A 26,069-nucleotide genomic window follows, 5' to 3' on the forward strand; every position below is an offset into this window, starting at 1 on the left:
GTCAGAGAGAGACTCTCACTCACACTTCCTCCTTGTCTGCTTATGAGAGCACACGTGGGAACGTCTATTGCAAATAAATGCACATCTTTCAGGAAAATATTGGGCGGCAAGTAACAGAAAAATTGGCTAGATGGACTGCTGAGAGCTGGAGCCTAAGGAGAGAGGGTTGTAAAGTATCTTGAGCCCAAAATGTTAAAGTCTGCATCCAAAGGTGGTCATGTGACTCCATGGCATCATCACACACTGGGCTCCTGCTGTCTTCCGGGACTTCCATGCTTGGCCCTGGACCAGAACTCCACCACTGAAAGTGGTTCTTTGTCTCAGTAAACCAGTGGGGTGGTTGGGTGGGAGAAGCACCGGGCTTCCTTCTCCCCCTCCATGGGGGCTTATCTACATGGAGACATGGAGGTCTCCTTCCGAGCCAGATCTCCCCAGGTGTCTGTGCTAGGCAGGATGGTGGAGATGAAACTCTATAGGAGGTGAGCCTGTGAGGTGGCACATCCATGTGAAGAGAAATGTGCCCCAATTGATGTTCCCTAAAACACCAATCAGTATTTTTAAGTGTGGCCTTCTTGTTCACAGCCATGTGGTGGCCAGGTGCATACATGTGAGATGAACCTTCTCCTTGCAAGGCTTTGCCCTTCACTTGAGGCCCTCTGTCACCTGTGCTCGTGTCCATGAGTCAAGCTGGGTCATCTGGGCTGCTTCCTAGGCCCCACAACACCCCATGTGGAGAGGCTGCTGTTTCCCAAGGTTTTGGTGGGCGGTTTCCTGCTCACTGCAGCTGACAGCCAGAGGGAAGGGGCTGCACCACCTTTCCAGCAGCCACAGAACAGTGAAGCTGGACACTTCCTCCAACATGGCAGCATTTATGGGGCCCCTGGGAGGGGCCTTGGGAGCCCAAGAGCGATTCTGTGGCATCTGTCCGTTGGGAAAGCCTGCATCCCTGCAGGAAGAATTAGGTCTTTGGGAAAGGATACAGTCCTCTGGTGCTGAGCTATAGGGGAAAGTTGGGAGTAGAGACGGGTCCTTCCTGTTTGGTTGAAAACAGGGTCTGAATTGTCCCCTGCAGTGTCAAAGTCCTTCTGAAGACCGTGCCTCCTTGAGGCCTCACACCCCCGGGAAGCAGGGGTAGGGGAGGTCACTGCAGACCCAAAAGTGACTTTCACATGGGCAGACATCTGGGTGACAGTATGGCCCTCCATTCCCCACTTTCCCCAGTAAGAAGCTTGACAGACCGCGTGAGCTCTGCCAAATCCTACTGCTTATTCCATTGGTTAAATATTTGCTAAGAAAGAAATATGCCCTTGTCTGTGTTGAGAATCCTGCCGTGTTCTTTTGTATTCAAGTCAAGCTCTTCAGTGAAGCCTCTGTGAGTTAGGTCCCATTCAGGATGGTGGGCAAACCCATCTCAGCAGACAAGCATAGGGAGTTTAACTACAAACATTTTCTAGAACAAGTGTTGCACTAAATGCCACCTCCTTTAACTTAGTCTAGCCTAGAGTTCAACAGTCCTTGGGATTATCACATAATTGTCTCCCCACAAAGGGAAGCTCTGTCTGGCAAACAGACCTGGAGAGAAAAGGATAACTTTATGCAAGATACAAAACAGAGTGTGGGTTTGACTTCAGCTGTGAGGCTCTAAGCTACATGAATACTCCCTAAGCTTTCCTGCAATGGTTTAGCTCAATGTCACAGCACCTCTTTCTCTCGTCTTTGCTGGCACCCTGAGCCACACCCCCACTAGCATCAGGGTCCATGGTGATGCCTTTTCCAGCCAAGGATGAAGGACAGGTGACAGGATGATGCTTTTGTGTTTCCTGGGCACAGATGTCATCCTTCCTTTATTCACTGTCTGGGACTGTTGGATCAGTCCTATACATGCATATAATATGTAACATATATAACAATACATAACATAAATATATCCATATCTCTCTATGCAAAATCCTTATGGACAGTATAGAAAAGTAATGAAATGATTTTCTGTGCAGTCGCCCACCCCCAGGTTAAGAGATAGAATACTCTAGGACATTACAAGCCCCCCAAGACCCTCCCCCTGAAGCAGGATTTCATCAGTATTTCATCTGCCTCACCTCCTAAGGTAACCACTACACTGGATTCTATATCAGGTTCCATGACTGTCTTTATTGTCAGTGTTTCCAAGGAGTACATTGCTTTGCTTTGCCTGTTTTTGCAGTTTACATGAAATAGAGCAGGTCTTGCTTTTGGCCACCTGACACGGTGTTTTTGAAAACTTTTCTGTGATGCTGTGTACCCCTGAAGGTCACTCATTTTCACTGCCCCATGGCATTGTGCCTTTTAACTATATCACACTTCCCTTATCTGTTTCACTGTTGATGAGTATTCAGGAGGCTCCCAATTTGGGGGAGGTTTGGACCTGTAGCCTGGTGCACATGCCGAGAACTTCATACGCTCGGGGACACACTCACTGGCCCATAGAGGATGAGAGAGTTAAGCTTCTCCAGGTAGCTTCAAACTGTTGCTCAAAGCTGGCACACCAGCTCCGGAAAGCAAGAAGCTGCAGTCATTCAAGCCAGGTTCCCAGAGGGGAGGACAGGGCAGAGAGGAGCTGTCCGTGGGGCCTGGGGCAGGTTGCCATGTGGTTGGTCTCTACTTCCTCCGGGAGGGCAGTGGGGCCTGATGGTGAGGACCCAGAGTTGTCCTCCTGGGAAGTTGTGGGACCTTGGGGGGATCTGAGCCCAAGGGGCTACTTGTCAATGGGGACCTACCATCACTACTGCAAGTCGTTGTGGTGAAGTGTGAACAAGCACAGAATGGCAAGTACAGCTCCTGGCCCATCAGATGCTGAAAAACCCCAGTTCTAGTTATTTTTCCCCCATGTATTCTTCATCACTCATCTCCTCTCCCTTTTCCCTCCCTCTCACTACCTCTATTTCTATGTGTGTATTGGGGCATATTTCCATACATGAAGTGTCCCAATTTCTCCCTGAAGAGCATGCCTATTAATAGCCATCCGGTTATAGCACACTACACGCAGGCCATCATGTTTTAAAAGATTTTCTTTTTAGGTAATCTCTACACTCAACGTAGGGCTTGAACCTACAACCCCAAGATCAAGAGGTTCATGTTCCAATGACTGAGGCACCCAGACACCCCCCAAGCCAACATGTATTAGTCCCACTTCCTATTGTTAGACATGTAGTCTGGTTCCAGTTGTTCTTAGTTATAAATAATGTGCAACAATTTCATATTTGAAATGTATTTGTGACACAAACAACATCTTTAAAGAATCTTAAAAATCTCCAGTCCTTCATTTGGACACCAATGTCAATCATGGACCATAGTCCCCGGTGGCCATCACTGGCCTTGAACCTTAGGCATTACTGACTTTATGGGTAAACTCCCCCCACCCCGTTCCCCTAGTCCTTTTTTTTTCCCTATCATGCTCTCCTAGGCCATGGGAGTGTGTGTGTGTGTGTGTGTGTGTGTGTGTGTGTGTGTGTGTGTGATTTCTTCATGTACATCCAAGGATGCCTCTGAATTCTAGAGCATCACCTTTCAAGCACAGGTGAGGTCATTCCAAAATTCACTTTTGTAAGCCTCTCTGTATTCTGTGTTGTTAACTCATGATCAGGAAATGTCTCCTCATTCTCCCACTAGAGGTGGATATTACCCCACCTTTGTGGGCTGGGCTGAAGCTCTGAGGAGTATGGTTGTTCCACATGCTATGTAAACTGTGAAGCATGGTATGTGGGGAGGCAGTGTGGAGGGCAGCGGGAAGCCAGTGGGTATGACAGCCAGTCAGGATGTGGTACCACCCAGAGGGCCACTGTACCTGACCCAATTAAGGCCCCCACGTGCACTTCCTTGCTGGTTCCTGTAGGAATCCCAGCTGCCCCTGCCTGCTCTCCTCAGTCCACACCAGATTAAGGGGTACGCTCGTATGCCACACAGTGGCAGCGGCTGCATGAGCCTCAGTGTTCACATACTGGCTTCCTGCACAGCAGACAGATGCTGGAGGTGGATTCAGGCAGCCACACCATTTTCTCTCTCCACTTCCCCCTGGACACTGCCCCGCTGGCGTCTGGGCTGTGCTCCCAGGCTTGTGCTTCACCTTCCAGCTAAGGGCCTGCAGCTGCATTGGCTCATTTCCTAATCTGTAAAATGGGACTCATTCCTGCTTCCCAGGATTGCTTCAAGGATTCCATGAGGCCAGGGAATGACAAACACCATCTATTGTCATTTCACAAAGTCTGCTTGCAGCCCCATGGCACCAGCCCTACCTCTTCTGAGGCATCATGCTTCTATGCCTCCTATGAGCACAAGAGATAGTTGCCACTTTTGGGGATTCCCAGCATCTCAACCCTCTTTGTCTGGGAATCCTCTCCCTTACAAACCTGAGCTCCCCTCCCACTATAGGAATGGACTGAAGATGCTAGAGACTGGTTTCCCAGTCCCCCTTGCAGCGAGGGTGCAGGCATGTGACTCGGGCTCTACCTATCCCTTGCACCTGCCTTGGACTTTGGGAAAAGTGAGGTGAGGTGACAAACCAGGGACAGGGGTGGACGTGCAATATGGGGGACAGGGGAGGGTCCCCAGCAGTGGAGGCAATCATGGCAAACACGGTGGGTTTAGTGGTCCCTTCCCTCAGAGATGCATCCCTCAGAGACGCAAAGGTCTTGGACCACAGTTCCAGAAAGTAAGCGTATCTTCAAAGGAACAGCACAGGTGGCAGCAGCCTCTCATGGACCCATAATGCGCTTAGTCTGTGGGTCTGAATTTCAGCACCAGGGACAGCGACTCTCTTAGACCATGGCGCCCTCTGGTGGCCCTCACGAGAAGGAGCAGGACAAGGCAAGAGCTCTTCTAGCTAATCAGCCCCAGCCTAGAAAAGGGAGGGGGGCCAAGTAGGAAAGGAGAAAGGAAGGCGTCAGAAGGAGAGATAGGAGGACATGAGTGGCAAAGGTCCCAACCACAGACAGGGACGGCCACCCCAAATGTTTCCAACGGCTCACTTCACCTGAGAACATGGGTGGGGGATGAAAGGGCCCAGATTTTGGTTTATGAAAACATTTACTCACATCCAACCATGGCATCACTCAGATCCTACAATTGTCAACATTCTGCTGCATTGGCCCCGTCCCTCCCTTTTCCATCGGGATCATTTTCCTTTCCTGGAGAATTTAAATGACAACCGCCTCCCTTCACTTCCGCATGCTTATTTCTTGTACCAGCACAGAGCCATCATGTGCCTGCCAACATGAGGGTAATTCCTCGGAATCACCCAGCAGAGTCCCTGATCTAATTTCCCTGGCACTCTGCAGCCCTCCCCCCCCCCCCCCGCCCCCACCAACCCCCGTCTTATCTCCCAGTGGTCAGGGATGAATGTATACGGATCTCTGAAGCTCCTCCCAGTGGTCACACGGTCTGGAGCCCTCCTAGTGGTCTCCTGCTTTGCCCCTTGACCCCCAAAGGCCACCCTCCACAGAGCAGGGAGATGGACCTTGCACCACTTCCATCCCCCCCCCTCCAGCCTCACCCCTGCCCCTGCTGCTCTGTCTCTGCTCCAGCCACACCAAGGGCACCTCCTTCCCAGGCTTCACACCTGCTGTGCCCTCTGCCTGGGGGTCCCTTCCTTGCATCTTTCTTATTATCGATGACCCATCTCCTCCAAGAGGACTTCGATGACCACCCTCCGTCTGGAGCTGCCTGGCTCTGGATCCTACTCCTCATTTTATGCTCTTCATCATACGTACCACCACTGGAAACCATCTAATAGGTCGACTTGCTTATCACCTCTCTCAAGAGCAGGTGCCTTGTCTGTCTCGCTCACTGCAACGTCCCCAGGGCTGCGACAGTGCCCTCTTAAGTGAACTCGTGAACACACGGATGGATGAGTAGGTGCAGGAGAACCACAGCTGCTTACTAATTGCTGTCCTTCCTGCATTGACCCCAAGCCTGCTTCCCACCAGTGTCGTCATTAGGATGCACACGTGACACCCGAGACACGTCTCGGTGAGCGCACAGGTGGTGAAGAGGAGCTCTGGTTCCGGGTTGACGTGAATGATGCCCTGATTTTCACAGCTATGGGCTGTTGAGCCAGTGCTGAACCTCTCTGCCAAATGGGGTAGTCATGGCACCTGCCTCAGAGGATTAGGGAGCGGATGAAGGATTAAGGAGCCCTGGATGTAAGGCTGTAAGGGCTGTAGCAAGTATGCGTGACTGCACCTCGTGTGCGTATCTCAAATGGATGTGCTGGTCACCACCGCACCCAGGAGGCCAGGGCCCCGTCCTCCCACTCACAAGCCCTGCCATCTGGGAAAGCCCCTCGGCCGTTTCGTCTGCAAAATGAGACTGGTGATACCTGCATCCTTCCTGCCGTGGGGACAGACCGCCGGTGTTGGAGCCAAGGGCCGTGGGCTCAGGGGCTGGCTCAGCCACCTGCTGGCCACCTCACCTTTCTCTCTGGCCTCTGGCCTCACCTCTAACAGGAGGAGAGCAGAGGAGGCTCACTGCACCATGACCTGTAATTGGCTAACGTATTAGCTTTAGGGATGACCTACTTTCCCAGCACCCGATCGGCCGCACCGCAGGTGCTTGCTGAGTGGAGGCCATGACTAAGCCCACCCTCACAGTCCTTGTATCACTGCAGCTGTAACACGCCTATTTCACCGGACACAGCTCCCGGGGGGCTGTCCCAGGGAAGGGCCCAATCTGTCACTGATGAGGGGTCGGGTCTTTGAAGGTCTTCTCTAGGCAGGGTGGCTGCCATCTCCAATGACCTTTTCATCACGTGCGGCAGTAGTAAGCGGCACCCCAGTGAGCCCCCTGGGTGCCAGTTTGTATGAAGCTGGCACCCAACTTCCCTTTGGTAATGGGGATCGGTCGCCCACCCCCCGGCGCCCCTTCTCGACCAGGCAGTCCGGCAGCTAGGACACAGACATGCGTACAGGGAGAACGCCATGAGGGCATCTACGAGCCGCAGCGCCCCGAAGACCACCGGCAGAACCCCAGAAGTGGGAGAGGCCCAGGACACATTCTGTTCACAGCCACCAGAGGAACCAAGCCCTCTGACACCTTGATCTTGGACTTCTGGCCCCAGAACAGTGAGACCATTCCCCGTTGTTTAAGCTGTCCAGTCCGCAGACCTTGGTCGAAGCGGCCCCGGGAAGCCGCTACCACGACCGGATAGATGTCTTAGATCGCCCTGTGTGATTGCTAAATGTCACCCGTTTTCATCCCACAGAGCACCCCAGGGTGTCTGATGGGAACAGGACACCCCAGCCCCTAGGAACGGGAGGGGGCCCTTCTAACCCCACCCCAGTTCTCCAATCGGGGCACGTCGCTGGAGGTGACGGCACAGCACAGTCACCCCTGCCTTATGGCCCACGTTCTTGCTGTAGGACTGCACCCGCTTTCAGGGTGTGGCCTTGAACCCGGAGCAGCCTGAAAGGCCATCTGCCACTTACTTGCTGTTTGACCTCAGGCCGGTCACCTAACCTCTCAGTGCCTCAGTAAAATGCAGCAGTAACAGCACCTGTCCCGTAGCATGTCGTGGGGGTGGGAGCAGCTAACACGGGTAGAGCCCTCGGAAAGGCCCCGCCCTTCCCCACACTCCCCGGGGTGTCAGACGCTTCCTGCCCCATCACCAGCAAGTTCGCGCTGGAAGGGAAATGGGGGTAGGGCACCGGCAGCTTCGAGCGTGTGTGGCCTGTGTGGTTACACGGGGCCCCGTGCTCAGAAGGAGCCCGTGCTTGGGGTTTCCTGCTCTGTGGTCACAGGCAGGAAACCCCTCATCATTTCACCATTGACTGTGTTTTGTGAGTGAATCCAAAGGAGCAGCTGAGCACGTGCCGGGGGCCCCGGCTCGTGTGTGGTCCCAGCACAGGTCCTTCCTGCTCCCCTGACCCCGGCATGCAGGACCCCACCCTTCCTGCGCCTCTTTGTCCTTTGCCCCCGTGTCCCTGGCAGGGCCCAGAGTGTGGGGTGGCAGCTGGGGGAGGTGGGCTGGATGCGTGGGCCCACGGCGTCTCACGGTGGGGCTGGCTGAGGCCACCCGCCCTCAGCAGGCCACACCCCCGCAGGCAGCTCAGCCGGGGGGTGCAGGCACCCACTCTCTCAGCTCAGAGGCTGCGGCAGCCTGTGTGGGGCCCGTCCACTGTGCGCTGGGCCGCTGGGCCGCTTGGGCCCCGGGGAAGGGGCGATGGCTGGCGGCTTCCCCAGTCCGGCCCGGACACATCAGCCTGTGGCTGGCGGGAGGGGCACAGAGGCCTGGAGGAGCCCGTGACGGTCCACACTCAGCCGCCAGGATCCCCGTGGCCAACATGACACTAACTAGCAAATGGAAATAGCAGGACAGGGGCGCCTGGGTGGCTCAGTGGGTTCCGCATCCGACTCTTGATTTCAACTCAGGTCACGATCTCAGGGTTCACGAGTTCAAGTCCCCTATCAGGCTCTGTGCTGGTGGTACTGAACCTGCTTGGGATTGTCTCTCTCCCTCTGTCTCTATCCCTCCCCCACTCACTCGTTCTCTCTCTCAATCTCAAAACAAATAAATAACTTGCAAGGAGGGAAAGAAAGGAGGAAGGAAGGAGGGAGAGAAGGAGGGAGGGAGGGAGGGAAGGAAGGGGGAAAGAAAGAAAAAGAAATAGCAGGACAGGTTAAAGTGAGGCCACGGAAGAAAAGAAAAAGCTTTCTCTTGGCTGCTTTCAACCGCATTCTGCCTACTGTTTGAACACGGGCTCTGCGTTTTACACTGGGCGCCACGGACTATGGGGCTGGTCCTGCGTCGGAAGAAAGCAGGACGGGACCTGGATCTTCTGCTCCAACCTTTTCCCGTATTGCGCAGTGTCTTCCCGACACGGGCGTGTTCAGTACTTGTCACCCGCACAAGCACGTGACACACACACTTGGATTCGGAGCCTAGGGTCTAACTCCTGGGGCGATGGCCTCGCACGACTCCTGGCCGGCCGGGAGCAGGACGAGGGGGCTCAGAGCGAGGAGGACAAGGCTGTAACGCTAGTCGGCTGGCCCTTTTCGGGAAAGCCGCGACAGACCTTGTACCAGTCGTTCATTCGTTCACGCATTTGTCGTCCTGCCCTGGGCTATGGATGCGCCGTCCACAGTTCAGCCGCAAACACTTAGAATCGTCACCATCCCTCCTCCCCTCCCTCCTCTTCTTCCTCCTCCTCCACCTCCCTCCTTTTCTCCCCCCTCCCCCCTCCACTTCCTCTTCCCTCCCATCCCCTCCCTATCTCTCCTCTCCACTCTTCCTCCTCCTGCTACCCTTCGTCCCCCTCCTTCCCAGCCCATCACTCCTGTGGCATGGGGGTGGGGGGGGGGGCGGGGGCAGCAGCTCAGAGTCATGGCCTGGAGCCAGAACAAGGAGGGTGGGTTTCGGGTGCATGGTGCAGGCACGGGTGGGTGCACAGGGTGGGGAGTAGGGGATAGGGACCGGATGGCCAGCACGGGATGGCAACTGAGAGGCCGAAACTGGAGCCTCGGGCTCCCTCCCATGCTCTCCATGGCCCCTCCTCCACTCCACAGCTACCTGCTGCCTCGTCAGCCTTATTATGATGCTCATTTCACGGAGAAGACACAGAGGGTGGGGGACAGTAAGGGACTCAAAGAAAGCAGCCGAGGCGGGACTCAAGCTCTAACTTTTGGACTCTGGCCTGAGATCCTTCTGTGCCCTGTCTTTCCCAAACCCGGGCCCTACCTGGGGCAGGGATACTGCTCCCCTACTTACCAGGAGTCTGAACAAGATCAGGGATTGGGCCGGGCCAGAGAAGCCAGTTCCAAGAAGGCTGGACAAACAGTGACCCCAGCAGTGATCCTGAGGGACAAAGAGTACACTGACCCTCTCGGGGTCGCAGCCACCTCACCAGAAATGGGCACAAGAAATAACCCCGAAGATGTCAGTGTGTCTGGATTCAGGGATGTCCGCCCCTCAAACTGGCCCCAGGAAGGGAGGGGAGTGGGGACGGCCAGGAAGAGGGGCCACCCAGGGGTTGCAAGAGGGGGGAGCAGAGGAATGGAAAGAGCCCTGCAGACACCCCACCTTGCCCTGGCTCTCCTTCCACACCCCACCCAATTCTAGGTGGCCTACCAGCCATCTCCCCGGCACCTGGTCCCTTGGCCACCCACCCCCAGCTCTGGAGATCACTCTGTTTCTTCCCCCTGTGGCTCATCGCCATCCCCCTACCCCCATCTTCCTTCCTGGACTTGGAGACCCAGCTCCCTCACCCCCTCCTCCGAGAAGGCCTCGGGGATCCTCCAGGAACCTCAAAGCACCAGAGCAGCGTCTCCTGTGGGCAGCACCCCACCCAGACCATTGCCTAGCTCCCACCCAAGGGCATCCTGAAGGAGCACATCTGTCCTCTGGCCTCCTGGCACAGAGCCAGCGCAAGTGGATGTTAATGCATGAAAATCGAAAATCACGTCCAAGGAGCAGCCAGCCTCACAACCTGGAGTGGGGGGACCTGCTGCTTGTTAGCTGAGTGCTCACGCTGGGTCAGACACGGGCGGTCACTTTACATTGCCAGATGACGTAATACTTACACCATCCCTGAGGATAGACCTAAAAATTCCCACTTTATAGGTCAGAAGGCTGAGGCTCTCCCTATCCCCGCCCCCTTCGCCATCACCATCCACATTTGTCCTGGAGACACTTCCTCACCACTCACCAAATGCTTTCAAGCAGAGCCTCCCCCTGTCCCGATGGCAGGCTGCTGGGGCTCCTGACTCTCTGTTTCTGTTTGCGGAGGACACGCTTCCCCGGGGGCTCCCCCCTCTGCCCTCTTTCCTGGGGTCCTTGTCGTACCTCTGGTTCTCACGCCTTATTTCTAGACTTCACTCAACTCTAGACTTTGCGGCTTCCCTCCAGAAGGTGGTGTTGTCGACAGAACCCTCTCCTCTCAGACCCTCACATCTCTCTCTTGTTCACCATGACTTCCCCTGCCCTGTGCGGGGAGCTTGTCCTGTGGCCCTGGCCCGCGCTCACACCCTAGGAGGGGGGCCTGTTGCCATCGTGGCCACGGTGGCGGCGAGGCTTACAGAGTGAACCTTCCCCGAGAAGGGGGAGCCCGCGCGGCCAGCGTGGCACCTGGATCCCTGCCTCCGAGCCCCCCTCTTCCCTGTTCCCAGCAAGCTTTGAGCGGGCATTCCGCTTGTGACGCCACAGCAAGGTGAGCGGGAATGTGGCCGCCTCTGTGATCCCTTCACGCAAACCTCCCCGTCCCCTTACAGAGGCTTCAGCGCCTCCCCTCCTGGCCCTGCAAGGGTCTCCCCTCGTGTTCCCTGTCCTTTACCGGCTCCAAGGACAACACCTCCCGGGTTTGGGTTTGGGTCATGATGCTCCCAGCGAGAACAAAGAGCCAGCCCGGCCGGGCCCTGCTCTGTGTCTAACTTGTACCCGCAGGATGGGGACAGACAGTGCGTTTGTAGGACTCTCCAGGGTGGGGCTTGGGGGGAACATTGCAAAAGCCCCGACCCTGCTGTCCGCATCCCCTGGCTGTGACCTGTGTGCACATGGGGCCAGTGTTTCCGGAAGTAGCCGGGAGTGCTGGCCACCGCCCTGCACGGCTCCTGGTCCTCAACCTCCCCCACCCGTTGCGGGTCCCCAGCTTCGAGTCAGGCCCAGACCAGAGGGAAGAAGCCAGGAGGCCAGGCGGGCCCAGATGAGTCCCGGGGAGGGGGGGACTCAGGACGGACAGAATCCTAGGGGCTGGGGCCTCTGGCCGCTGACCTCCACCCTGCTCTCTGACCTTCTCTTGGGCATAGCTGCGTTCTGAGCCGTTTCTTCCGCAGGACAGACAGGGTTCCTCTGGCGGCAGGGGGATCCTGGGGGCGCCCAACCCGCCAGTGAGCAACCTGTGTTCACCCCTCCCTATCTCCCTCCTGCTCTGAACGCCGCCCATACTCACCTTACTCTGGGACCGGACATTTCTCTGCGGGGAGAGGCATCTGTCCTCAGCACCTCGGTGACCAGGAAAAGCTGAGTGTGGCCAGATGGCAGCCCTCCTCCCCTTCGCTGAGGGGCCAGCACCGCAGCCGGGACCCTCAGCGGAGGCCCAAGGAGAGGCAGGTGCCAGAGGGACAGCTCCGCCCCCACCCGGTCCCCAGTGGGAAAGAGCCCGGCTCCCGCCTCAGGCGCTGGGGCGCCACTGCCTGCCGTGGAGGGCAGCGGAAGGTCCGGTCCCGAACAAAGGACACACTGGGACTGTCAGGGGGGAACTCCTGTCCCGGGATAGTCCAGCCCCGGCTCTCGGCCCCTTCCCGCAGCCCCCTGCACCCTGGGGGTCTGTCAGCTGCATGCAGGGGACGCTGGGGGTTGGAGTCCACAATTCCTGCTCGTGTCTCATTGGGCAGGACGGTGTCATGTGACTTGAGAGAGCCTCAAGGGATGCTGGGAATTCAGTCCATTATTTAGCTCACAGCCCATTGGTCAGGCTGGAGGCACCTGCTGTGGGAGGCAGGATCTAGCTAGGAGTCCCTGCAACTCGCTGAGGCTAAGAGGGGGGTGTGCTCGTCTCACTAGAAGAACGAAGGGGACACTGTTCCTTGGGGGCAATTAGCAGTTCCGTTCACTAATCACCTCTTCACTTGCGGCTCAGGGATGATTTGTGCAGGAGGCTCAGAGAACCTGAGCAGGAGTGACTTGAGTCTTGAGGACATTTCTGTTCACTGCCCAAGCTGGGGTTGGTCTGGGGTCCGCTTGGGCAGCTCTTTGATGTTTCCTCGACTTCTGGGCACCTCCCCTCCAGGTCCCAAAGTGGCTGCCACAGCTCCAGGCATCATGTTGCCATACATCCCCACTCAAGGCAAGAAAAGGGACAAAGGGGCATTCGTCCTGACTCTTTTTAGTGAAGGGGGGGAATCTTTCCCAGAGAGCCAAGCCGACTTAACCCACATGACTTCTTGGCTCCAACCATGGTCCAGGCCTAACTCTACCTTCCACACAAGTCTTCCAGCCCCTCTGTGGCTCCTTCCTGGTCTCCTCTGCTGCCCCCACACCCTCTGCCTCCTCCCCCACCATCCCTGAGGGCGAGAAGCCCACACCACATCCATCCCCCCTGGCTGGTCCTTATCCCCTCCTGCGTGCAGCAGACCCCGACTTCCTCGGCCACCCACGCCTGCCAGCAGTCACCTCTCCTGGCCTGATCCAGCCTTGGGTCTGCTCATGGCTCTGTCCCAGAACCCCAGGGTCATGTGGGCCGCAGGCAGCGTCCCCAAGTCACGGGGGTGGGTAGTTGCAGGCAGTGTGATCGAAGGCCATGGTCTCAGCTCTGGGACGGTTCCAAAACAACACTGGGGAGGGGGGGAGGCCTGGGGATCAGGAATCAATGGCTGACGTGAGTCTGGGGCTGTCCTTCCCCTGCAGCATTCAACCTGTCATCGGGCTCACGCGGTGGCTCTCAAGTTATGAATGATAGATGAAGTGTCGGGGGATCCTGGCGTGGCGCCCTCTGTGTTCGGATCTATTGCAGCCAATGCCCGGATGGCACTCCGGCACCCTGGAAGGGCAGGGGGCCCTGGGCAAGCGGGCGTCACCAGCAAGGCCGTGCTCTCTTTGCAGAAGGACACGGGTTCCTGTATGAAACCTCCGGGGTCCGGCCGCGGTTCTCCTGGCAGGTCGCCTCCTTTGGTGCTTCCCCCACGACCCCCACCCGATTTGCCCTGGCGGGCGTCCACGCGCTTGTCGTCTCCCGGAGCGACCGTGACCTGAAGGACGCCATGCAGGAGGCCCAGGCGACTGCTGAGTCACACCCGCTGCCGCCCCTGGCCGCTGCCTGCTTCCCTCCGTGTTCAGGGCACGTGACAAAGCCCCCTGCTCTGTCGAGGACTCTGTCCGGGAGTATTCGGCTGATAGCGTGCGACACAAAGGCTAGCCGCAGCCGGTAGCCGTTACCCTTGGGTGGAACCAAGCTCTAGCTGAGCAAGAGAAGTGACATCGTCCTGAGCCCCACTACGTGCCCTGCCGCACGCGGAGCGCACTTCCCGTGTCGCTGCCGGTTCACCCGCAGCGGACCCTGTGAGCTGGGTGCGCCCCCTCCCCGCCCCCGCACATCTCAGGTGCAGAAACCGAGTCATGGAAGATTCAGGAAACAGGTGCAGTGCGGGGACCACAGTCAGTGCTAACAACCAGGATTCCCCTGCTTGGTAACCCCGAACGCTTCCACACCATCAGGACTGTTAAGAAACAGACCGCATGCTTAGTGGGAGATGAGTGGCTCCCCGTGCAGGGGCTCCTCGAGCACAGCCACTAGGAACTTCTCCTGGGGCCTGAGCAGAGACAGTCCCCCGCTGAGGACGGGGTGGGTGAGGGAGCTGGCTCGCGCCTGCCGGAGGGCAGTTTCCACAACCGTACGTGGCCCTGGGGGGGTCAGAGGAGGTCTACCGAGGGGGCAGAGGGGATGGCGTCATGAACCACTGACAGAGACCCAGGGGTGGCCAGGGAGGCAGATCCAAGGCCATCGCGTTGTCATGTCAGGCCTCACTCTGTCCCCTGGGTTTTCAGGGGCAGCAGTTCGTGTAGCGAGGGTCCCCATCCCCTTCGGCTCAGCAGGAAATCTGCACGCACATCTTGAACCAGTTTGGCTACTGCTCGTGAGCGGCACCTTCCTTGGGGGGGGGGGGGGCCCTCGTTCTAGGCCTTCTGCCTGCATCGCCTCAGAAACACCCTCCCAGCCACCCCCTTGGGAGAAGCTCTCAGGATCCCGGCTACAGATAGAGAAACTGAGGCAGGGCCACTCAGCCAGAGTCCTGTGGTCAGCTTGGCAGAGTCAGTGACAGTTGCGTTGGCCAATTCCATCGTGGGAGCCGTCAGCCTCTGGGTTCCTTGGGGTGGGAGTCCCTGGGTCCCACCCAGTCTGGCCCTTTGTACCTGGGAGGCTGTGGGGGAGCTGGCTCCCCGCTCCTTGAACAGGAGAGACTGGTGGGCCAGGAGATGGGCAGCTGGTGAGTAGATGCCAGATGTGGGATTCACGACCAGTCGCCCCCACTCGTCTAGCCCTGCTCTGTGTCAGCGCTGGTTTCCAGCTGGTTTCCAGTGATGTCGTTCATCTATCTTATCAACCAACCCCGATCAGGATGTTTTACGGATGAAGAGACTGAGGTCCAGAGAGGATCCAAGCGGCCACTCCTGGAGGCTGGCCCGCGATCCCCCCATGGCACCCCCTGCTGCCCAGAGTGAGGCAGGGAGGACCCTAACTAGGGGCATCCAGTCCCCGAGTGTCTAGTTGGGGGCTATGCCACGCACAGGGTGTGGGCTCCACGAGACGGCTGAGGCAGTGTGGGCCCAGGGAACATGATGTGTTCAGGTGCCACAGCTGGCGAACCGTAACCCGGGGATTTGAGCCCCGTCTTGTCTGCCACCACCGACCTGCCCATCACACAGGTGGGGGAGGAGGCCCGAGTGACAGTCCGAAGTCCCTGAGCTGCACCTGCAGCCTGCCTGTGCAGGATCCTGGACGCCAAGCTGCCTTGCCTTCTTGGGGCGGAGCTCCCCTAATCCTTCCCTCTCCTGCAGAGAGGGCTTTTCCTGGGATGGCTCAGCTGTCTTCCCAGAACCACCCGTCATTAGGATATATCCCGGCACGATTAGTCCCGTCACTCAGCACATCAGATACTACGCCATGGCCCTACTGAACAACGTGAAGGAGCGGGCCGCCTGGTTCCAAACACCGCACGTCCTCTGGCCCTGGGTACTGCGGGGTCCCGGCCCCGGGGTCCACAGCACAGCCCTGGACACCTGTCAGGAGTCAAAATATCATAGGCATTTCAATCAAAATACTATAACTACACTTGGGTCTTGAACCAGAGCGGAAGTCGTAACTGGACGATAAAGAAACAAGAACTTGAAATATTTACTTTCCCAACAGTTCAAATGCAGAATGTGCTGTTGGCAAGGAGAACAGAAAGGCCCGCCTAACATGACTTGTGTCTGGATCACACAACCCTGTCAGGATTGCTCTGTGACCTCCCTCTTCAGAGGCACCATGAGGCCTTTCAGAGAGGTGTCGTGCGGCTGCATGAGTTTAGGCCGTCCTGACACATGTCGCATTCCCGTGCTCCTTCTGTGGAGGTTGCTGTCAGCACATGGGGGGGCCGATCATGACCTTGCCCCCACTCTGCCTCAGGACCCTAGACCCAGCAGCAGGCATTTGTGGGGCCGCTGCAGCCCTGTGCCCAGGGGTCTGTGCAAGTCCGACAGCGAAGGGAAGTTGCCCATCAGGCTGTCTATCCCCATCACTTTGTGTCACGAGCTCACACCAAAATTCCCAGGCGGGATGATGAGGAATCCTTGTCCTTGGGCAGCGCGAGAGCTAACGCATCTGCGGCCTCATCGCGCGGGCAGCTTGTGGGGCTGATTCGGCCTGGGCTCCCCCGTCAGACGTCGTGAGAACTTTCCTCGTTCCCCTCTTGTCTCGTCGGTGCTCGGAGGGCCCCTCCTCGGTGAACCAGCAACTGCAGGTGTTCGGATGTTCCGGCAGAATCTGCAGAGCGCTGCTGGGGTGCGGCCATCACACGGGCCGCACGTCCGAAGCAACTGAACAACTTCATCCACGTCCGAAGCAACTGAACGACTTCATCCAGGCTCACGCTTCTCCTTCTGTCCCAACGACAGGCTTCGCCTCCCCTGGGCCGGACTCCGTCTCTCACGTGCAGTCTCAGAAGACGTCATTTCATATCTTCCGCCCCCTGGCAAAATCTCAACAAGGCTCATTTAGGATTACCGCGACTATTTCTGGGGGGACCTTCTTTTTAATGACACAGTTCTCTCCTTTGACTGAGATGTAATTGGCAGATCACATTATGCTCGTTTCAGCCTGCAACACACCATTCCATATTTGTCTGTATTGCAAAATGACAGGCCCAATAAGTCTATTGCCGTCCATCACTGATGGATGCTCGGGTTCTCTCCATGTTTTGGCTATTGTAAATAATGAGCGTAAATGAACGTTGAGTTGCCTGTATGTGAATATGGGGTGCATACCCGTTTCCAAATTAGCGTTTACGTTTTCTTTGGGTAAATACTCAGCGTGGCGTTGCTAGACCACATGGTGGTTCTACTTTTCATTTTTTGAGGGTCTGCCATACTGTTTTCCATCACGCTTCCAGCAATGCACAGTCCCACCCACCGTGCACAGCATCCTCTTTTCTCCACGTCCTCGCCAACACTTGTTATTTCTAGTGGTTTTCACGATAGCCATTCTGACGAGTGTGCGGCGAAATCCCATTGTGGTTTTGAAGCGTATTTCCCTGATGAGGAGGGATGTGGAGCACCTTTTCACGTATGTACCTGTTGCCCATGTGCATGTCTTCTTTGGAACAATGTCTATTCAGATGTCCTGACATATTTTTTAAATGGATTTTTTGCTTGGGGGTATTGAGTCGTATGAGTACTTATATGTTACGGATATTCACTCCTTATCACATGTTTGATTTTCAGACATTTTCTCCCATTCACTAGGTTGCCTCTTCATTTTATTGATGGTGTCCGTTGTTGCACAGAAAGCTTTTTTTTTTTTAATATAGTCTTACTTGCTTACTTTTACTTTTGTTGCTTTTGCTTTGGGTGTAAAATCCAAAACATCATCACCACGAATGAAGTCAAGGACTTTATCCCCTCTGTTTCCTTCTAGCAGTTTTATGGTTCCAGGTTTTATATTCAGATATCTAATCCATTTCGAGTTAGTTTTTGTACATGATGGAAGATACTGGTCCAGTCTCATAATTTTGTGTGAGGATGTCCAGTTTTCCCAACACCACTTACTGAAGAGACTGTGCCTGCCCCATTGTATATTTTTGCCTCCTTTGTCACAAATTAACTGACCACATATGTGTGGGTTTATTTCTGGGCTCTCTGTTCTGTTTTGTTGATCTATATGTCTGGTGTCATGCCAATACCATACCGTTCAGACTACCAGAGCTTTACAATGTAGTTTGAAATCAGGGGTGTGAGGCCTCCAGCTTTGTTCTTCTTTCTCAAGATTTGTCTGACCGTTCAGGGTCTTTTGTGTTTCCATACCAATCTGAAGATTTTTTGTTCTATTTCTGCAAATGCACCGTTTGAATCTTAACAGGGATTGCATTGAAATCGTAGTTTACCTGGGGCGATGCGGACATTTAAACAATATTACTTCTTCCCATCCATGAGCACAAGAGCACGTGAGACATTATTTGTGTCGTCTTCAAGTATTTTCATCAATGTCTTAGAATTTTCAGCGTACAGGTCTTTCACCTCCTTGCTTAAATCTATTCCTAGATATTTTATTCTTTTTGATGCATTGATACATGGGATTGTTTTTTAATTTCTCTTTCCGATGGCTCAGCATTAGTGTGCAGAAATGCAACCGATTTTCATATATTGATTCTGTACACAGACACTTGATTGAATTTGTTAGTTCTAACTGTGTCTAGGAGAAGTGTGTCCAAGGTTTTATATGTAACAATGCTATGCCGTCTTCATATAGTGACAGATTAACTTCTTCCTTTCCAATTTGGGTGCCCTTAGTTTCTTTTTGTTGCCTACTTGCTCTGGCTAGGCCTTCCAATGCAACGGTGAATGAATATGGACAAGGTGGGCATCCTTGTCTTCTTCCTCATACAGCTTCCCACCATGGAGTATGATGCTACATTTGGGCTTGTCATAAACGGCCTTTATTATGTTGAGGCACATTCCCTCTATACTCACTATTTGAGAGGTGTTATCATCGATGGATGTTGTATGTTGTCAATGGCTTCTTCTACAGCTATAGAGATGATCACGTGGTATCCTATCCTTTTATTGTTAACATTATGCATCGTGTTGATCGATTGGTGGATTCTGAACCATCCTTGAATTCTTGCAATAAATCCCACTTGATCATGGTGGATGATCCTTCTCATAGATGGTTGACTTTGGTTTGCTAATTTTTGTTGAGTATCTTTGTATGTGTGTGCATCAGAAACATTGGCCTGTAATTTTCTTTTCTGTGGCACCTTTATGTGGTTTGGTATCGGGGTAATGGTTTTAGGATATGAGTTTGGATGTACTCCCTCTGTTTCAGTTTTTTTGGAAGAGTGGGAGAATGATAGGTATTAATTCTTCTATAAAGGTTTTGTAGAATTCACCAGTGAAGCTGTCGGGTCCTGAACACGTGTGGCTTGGGAAGTTTTTGACTGAATCTGATTGAATCTCCTTAGTAGTCTTTGGTCTGCTCAGATTTCCTATTTCTTACTGATTCGGTGCTTATAGGTAGTATATTTCTAGGAATTTATCAATGTTTTGACTTCGTCTTTTTGAAAGCAACTTCCAAATCAGTAAACGTGAGTCGTGGCTGTGATCACTGTGATTCGTAATTACTGTATTATTAAAAATAATTATTATGCTTGTATCAATAATACTGATAGGCTTTAAGAAAATCCCAGAAAGAGAAATAATTTAGACAAATGCCAACACTATATAATCTCAATTATATGTGGAGTTGAGGAAAACTATACTTATGGAAATAGAGATTAGATCTATGGATGCCAGAGGTGTGGGGGTGGGGAAGTGGGGGAACTGGATGATGGTGTTCAAAAGGTCCAAAGTCCAGTTATAAGATTAACAAATACTTGAGATGTAAAACATAATATAAGAAAGAAAAAAGGAAGGAGAAGAGAAAGAAAAGGATAAGAAAGAGAAAAAACAAGACAAAAGAAAATAAAAAAGAAGAGAAGAAAAAAAGACAAGACAAGACAAAAAGAAAGGGTCAACGGTCGCAGTCAGGGAGCTGGTTGGGGTTCTGAGGCTTCCAGGGAGAGTGGGAGGGCCCTTCATGCCGGTTGATGAGGGGCGGGCTCTGCCTGGGCCGGGCTCTCCCCGGAATTACAAGGCTTTGTGCCATGCCCCCTCCCGCAGGGCTGTGACAAGCAGTTCTTCAACGCCTCGCTCCAGTTCACCAACATGGACCTTCTGATGGAATTCATCAACTCTAACTCTCCGCCTCCAAGCTTGGCATCTCTGTGGAGCACGCCACACTGGCCGACTATTTCCGTGCCGTGCACACTCACAATGTCGCCTGGAACATCCACGACCACGGGACTTCCTGCCCTATTCCTCAGGTATGAGCGTCTGCAGGTTGGGGTGGAGATCTGGTGCCAGGGAGGGCGCCCGCCTGAGTGTCGCCTCTGCCCTGCTGATGGAGCTTGTGAGGGTCACTGGGGCCGAGACGGGTCCTGTCCCGCCTAGCTGTCCCACCTACACATCTTAGTATAGACAGGATACTCACATAATGGCTCCATAGCACCCATTTTCCCATCTCTCCATTTCCTTCCCTTCCAGAGAGATGTCAGGTTCCAGCCCCATGCGGGGCTGGAACTGGGCTGAGCCCTGCGCTGACACGGCCATGAGACGGGTTGGTCTAGTCTCTTGTCGCCTTGGTCTCTTGTCTGGGTGGTGAGAATGTGGGGCAAATTGTTCTGAGGACGCTACCATTCAGAGCGTGTGGTTGGAGAGCTGGCTGGATGTAGAGATGAGAGGAGATTCATGGCTGTGGGCGTGGTCACAGTTTAGGTGGGAGGGGCTACTGCATTGTGGGAGGGCTTACGGCCCAGAAGAAAGAGGACATATTGAAGTGCGCGGGGTTACAGTTGAGTGGAAAGGGATACATTGACCTGGGAGGTTAATTCACTGTGGGAGGGGATACATTCAAGTGGGCGTGGTTACTGTAACGGTGGGTGTGGCCGCACGGAAGTGGGCCGGGAGATAGTGAGATGGAAGGGTCACATCCGTGAGGCCTGGGCTCCATTCAGGTGGGAGGGCTTCCTGGGTGTGTGCTTGGTTACAGTAGAGGTGGGAGGGGTTAAATTTGATATGGGCGTGGTCATAGTTGAAGTTCAGGACTACGTCCCTGTGGGCGGGTTTACAATCCAGGTAGGAGTGGCTACAGGGAGGGGGGTGGGCTTGTGCTGCCGTGGGCGGGGCTGCATCTAAGAGGCGGAGATATGGCACAGTCCTGCAGGTGTACTCAATGGGCTTGGCTCCCTCCCTGAAGGCCCCGGGGCAGAGACAATTTTATGTGGACACTGGACAGGTGAGGTGAGCCCTGGGCCCTGCTCTGAGTCACTGGGGCCTTGGGAAGGCAATAGGCCTGCCTGGTGCCTAAAGTAGAGCTCAGGCTGTGGGGTGCCCCTGCCCGACCAGGACCCTCAGCCTGCCGGAGGAGCTGTGGGCAACATGGTCTAGCGGTCCCCACAGCCTGCGGCCTTTCCCCGGAGAGCATGGCTACCCTTCCCGGTGTGGCTCAGGTCCCGTGGGTCAAGGTCAGGGAATGCAGGCACAGCCCAGCCAGGGAGGAGGCGGGAGGCAAGAACAGTAGGAACTGTCACCCACCTTGTGAGACCCAGCCGCCCCCGGAGGCACCCAGCCCCACCCTGCTCCCACCCAAGCCTTGGTCAGGCCTCATCCTCTGTGCAGGTCAGGACGGCAGCTACCGGATCCCTCGGGTCCCCACGCCATCCCACCTCCCTGGTCTGCCAGAGGGACCCGCTGATTGCAGGCTTGTCCCGGGACCCCCCATTGCCCTCGAGTCCCACGCAAAGGCCTCTGCCTGCACTCAGGGTGCGTCTCAGGCGGGGGCAGCCCACTTGGCCCCCATCGCACTCTCCTCTCCCCCCAAGTCTCCAGACCCTTCGCTCACATGCTGTTCCAGGCTTCCGAGGTCTACCGTCGGCTCTCAGGTCCCCCCACCCAGTCTTTCAACACCCAGGCCTGGCCCAGCCCAGCCTGATGCTCCCACTTTCCCCAGCCCCTCCCAGGGATCCTGGGCCACTCCCGGCCTGGCCAGAGCAGGGGTCTGTGGCTGCCTCCTTAGATGACCCAGGCAGACCGGCCTCCCAGCCCCAAGCTTCCCCAGCTTTTCTGGGGCTTTGGTTCAGCAAGACCCCAGGGCAGAGAGACTCTTGCCAACCGCCAGCCCTTCTATCCAGATCCATTTCAGGCCTGGACCGGCTTCTACGCATCCCACAGCGGGCTCAAGGGGCTGGCGAGGCGAGTCAGCACACTGCTGTATGCCGGGCAGTCCGTGTCCACTCGCTACGTGTGGCCGGCCCCCCAGCAGCACCTGGGCCTGAACCGGGCCCTGAAGCAGCTGCAGTGGCCCCCTGGGCGGTCTCCGAGGTGACGTCACACGTCTCGGTGACGGTACCAGGTTGCAAACCCCCTGTGCGGTGTGCTGTCCCAACCCCTGGTCACTAGACGTCCACTTTCCAGATGAGAACACTGAGGAGGCCTGTGGTCACAGGCAAGTGCATGTGGACATGGGCCGAGGCGAGGACAGTGACAGTGTTCAGCTGGGGGCTGCAGGAAGCTTTCGGGCCGACTTTACGCAGAGGGCAAAGGGCAAAGCGGTGGTGGCCATCAGTCCTGCGTGGATTGCGTCCAGCTCAGCCGTGTGGCCTCAGGCACCTTTGCCCTCGCTGAGCTCAAATTCGTCCCAGTACAGTGAGAGCACGTGGCCACCCCGGGGTGGGGGCAGTAGAATACGATGGACACGACCTGCCCGGTACGGCGGCTGCCCCGAGGAAGTTGTCCCACCTTTCTATCTCCACCTGTCCCCCATGCACAGATGGGAAACCTGAGGCCCAAGAAATCCTGTAACTTGTCCTCACCCGCCAGAAAAGAGCCACGCTGGCCATGACATCTGCACACCCACCTAAAGGGAGTTGCTGGCAGAATGTGTGCTGGGGGTGAAGTGGGTAGAATTTAGAGGCTATCAGAGCAGGCAGGACAAGTGGCTCCGCCAGGTGGAGCCTCCGTGTCCCCTCAGGGAAGGTGAGCTGATCCCGTTCCCACCTTGGTACAGAGACGGGAGGGTGCCTGGAGCATTCCAGCAGCTTTTATAGGAAGACGGGGCAGCAGAGACGAACCTGGGACGGGACCCATCCAGATGTCTGTTTCTTGCCCAAGCCAGGGGACTCAGGCAGTGGGTGTCCGCAAGGTCACCAGCCCCTCTGAGACTCAGTTTCCTCTTGTGAAAAGTGGGAGGGACCCTCACCTTCTCCACAGGCACCTGGCGAGAGGGAAGGAGAGCCAGCACCTGGGAGGTGAGCGGGTGCTCTGGAGAGGCGGGTCCCGATCCCATGCTTCCCCTACTCTGGTCGGGCTACGGGTGCAGCACCACGACGCCATCCCTGGGACTGAGACGCCCAAGGTGAGGGACATGTACGTGGAGAATCTGAGCGCGGGGATGCACGGCGTGCACAAGCTGACGGCCTGCATCGTCCAGGACAGGACCCCAGCCCACTCGGGTAAACGAGGCCCCCGCAGGATGCTTCTGCAGACCTGGGAGGAGGCTGTGACCGTCCTGACCAGAGAGCCCGGGGGGTCACGGAGCGGCACTGGAACACCTGAGTCTCAGTCTTGAACCACCTCCCTTGTGTGCCCCTGAACTTGGCACGTGCCTTGACTGCTCGGAGGCTCCTGTCCTGTCTGTGATGTGTGACCATTAGACTGATAAGCGGCAACTTGCTTTGGCATCTGCTAAGCACGCGTCACGCAGGGTTTAACGTAACGCCTGGAAAGTCCGGAAGCTGGGAACTTCCACTATCCTCCCCACGTAGGGGCACCCACAGCAGAAACAGAGAGGTTGTGGACGGGCTCAGGGTCGCTCAGCCAGGAAGTGCGGAGCAGGGATTGAACCCGCGGCCCTGCGCTGCCCTGACTGCAGAGGATGCAGGGGTCCTCAGGGGCCTGAGCCCAGCCTGGATCCCCAGCGCCCTCTGAAGTTCAGTTTGGGCGCGGATCTCCAGCCTGTTTGAAGGGAGGCTTCTGTGGGCGTCGAGTAATTGCTGATGCCAGTTTGGGACTGAGGAGCTTTCTTGAACCAGGAAGTCCTGGGGGCACCGGCACACGTTGGTCTCCCTACACGTGCCCGACACGTCCCGTGCACAAGGCCTGCTGCCCCTCCCCCAGCTCCACACATCAGCCAGACCGGGTCACGGTGCGTCCTCACGACTGACCTCACCGCACACCTGGCCGCCCCCCTCCCCCCGTGTCTGTGTGTAGTGCCATCTGACCGTCAGACCGGGGAAGGGCCCCAGGGACCAGACCTGCGGCACACAGGGTCACAGCCCGCAGATCACGGGGTTGGTGGGGGAGACAGTGGCAGCCGAGCTGGAGTCTGGGGTCTGAGATCCCTGCCAGGTGGGGCCATCCGTTCCCATGTCCCCACCAGGGTGGCCTCCCCGAGAAATGAACTGGCAGAGGAGGTCAGGAAAGGTGTCCCAGCCACAGGGAAGAGCCTGGGCAGAGGCGGGGGCTGGGAGGTGTGTGATGTGTTCGGGGATCCGGGAATCATCAGACATGGCCAGAACTGCCCTCGCTGGGAGTAAGGATAGAACAGACATGGAATCCAGGCCGCATCACTGGGGCTCAAATGCTGGGCTAGGTGATGAGACTGGCCCCGACAGCCTCCCGAGAATTCCAGCCTCCCGAGAATTCTCCAGTCCTTCCCGATACCAAGCACTCAAATTGGGAGCCAGACCTTAGTAGCGGGTCACGTTGGGCAGGTGACTGTATTTCTCTGGGCCTCAGTTTCCTCATCAGTCAAGTGGGGCTGTCAGGGAGTGATGTGAGAGGAGCACGGGGAACCTCAGCTCTCCGGAGGGACCCTGTGTGTTCCCTTCCAGCCTTCCCTGCCCGGGGACCGGGAACAGAGCCCTGAGCAGAGGATGGGGTGCCGAGTGTAGGAGCCGACTAGCCCACTGGTCCCCATACACAGGTCCCCTGGGAGCTCTCAGGGCTGTGTCTCACCTGCCTCCATTTCCATGTGACAAGGGCACCCAGGTGTGTAGGGTGAGTCAAAGGGCAGCAGGTAAAGCCAGGTCTCTGCGTTTAGACCCAGAACGTGGGGGACACGTTGTCATGGTCTTCAACCCCTTGGCCTGGACGGTCACCACCATCATTACCCTGACTGTGGACTCCTCCTGGGTCAGCATCACCGATGCGTCAGGCCACCCGGTGCCTGCACAGGTATGGGAGTGACACCAGCTCATGGCGGGCACGTCCAGAAGTGGGAGCAGTTAAAGGAAACGTGTGCCGACGGGGTCCTCACTTCGAGGACATCCCCATGGGAACCCATATCCAGTGAGGGTCCTGGGATCCACCATGGGACAGACACTGGGCCTTGGGCATCTGAAGTGGCCCAAAGTGCCCCCCACTGTCCCCTCCTTGTAGGACCCCCTGGCTGGTCTGACCTGATTGGGCGGCTTCTCCTCAGCCCCCTCCCTCGGGTGTGTTGATATTCTCATGTAAATTTCCACCTTTTCTGGGAAAGGCCCTCAGGAGTCTTGAAAGGGGCGCCTCGAGGAGGTGCTGGTGTTCCAGGCTGGCCCAGCTGCCTGTGTCTGCACACCCAGACACCCGGTGCGCGAGGTCTGTTCTCATCCTTTCCACTGCCTAGAGCTGCAGGCTCCCAGGGTACCCTGCCTGTCCCCCGGGGCCACTGTTTTCCTGGGGATGTGCAGGGGGTGCTGACATCATTCAGCACACCCTCCAAATGCACATTCTGGTCCAGCTGGGCTGAGTGCTGAGCCCCTGGGCACGAATGTCATGCTCAGAGCAGGGAACAGCAGGGGTGCCTGGAAGGAAGGGCAGTTGCTGATGCTGGTGCCCAAGGAGTGAGGGAGGCCAGGCAGGGAGATGAGGTTGGGGCCGGGTCCTGTCGAGCAGGGAGGTGCCTGGAGGGAAGTCAGCTCAGTCCATGACGGAAAGACCCTGCTGCCTCGTGAGTAGTGAGCACCCAGTCCAGGAGGTATGCAAGCCACAGGTTATGGAGGAGACTGAGGGGTTTTCGAGCCCTGAAACCCACATTGTGTCCTGTCCCACTGGCCTTGCAGGTCCAGAAATCAAGGGAGAAACAACCTACATACGACCTGCATGTGCTGACCACCTTCCAGGCCTCAGTTACCGGCACTACGGCATCAGGAGCACCGAGGGGACCCAGACGGGCATCCACGAACCAGTTGCCACCATAGTTAGTTCCACCCAGTTTGGGCGCAGGCCGTGGACGTGCACTGGTCCAGGGATCAGGCACCTGTTGCCGGTGAAGAATGACATT

The 26,069-nt window shown here is 56.2% G+C and overlaps 1 protein-coding gene across 1 annotated transcript in view; it reads left to right on the forward strand.

Moving 5' to 3' along the window:
- The first annotated feature begins 402 nt into the window (after positions 1–402).
- MAN2B2 (mannosidase alpha class 2B member 2) overlaps positions 403–26,069 on the forward strand; it is a 35,096-nt gene continuing 9,429 nt past the window's right edge. Inside the window, 14 exon segments of the mRNA XM_042936744.1 lie at positions 403–479; positions 6,731–6,804; positions 6,903–7,001; positions 13,562–13,734; positions 14,504–14,592; positions 15,488–15,689; positions 19,871–19,948; positions 19,951–20,047; positions 20,050–20,073; positions 21,940–22,129; positions 23,018–23,259; positions 24,849–24,982; positions 25,849–25,900; positions 25,903–26,069. Coding sequence (XP_042792678.1) covers positions 403–479; positions 6,731–6,804; positions 6,903–7,001; positions 13,562–13,734; positions 14,504–14,592; positions 15,488–15,689; positions 19,871–19,948; positions 19,951–20,047; positions 20,050–20,073; positions 21,940–22,129; positions 23,018–23,259; positions 24,849–24,982; positions 25,849–25,900; positions 25,903–26,069 — 1,698 coding nt within the window.

The sequence above is a fragment of the Panthera leo genome, chromosome B1 (assembly GCF_018350215.1).
Source record: "Panthera leo isolate Ple1 chromosome B1, P.leo_Ple1_pat1.1, whole genome shotgun sequence".
NCBI classification, from domain to species: Eukaryota; Metazoa; Chordata; class Mammalia; order Carnivora; family Felidae; genus Panthera; species Panthera leo.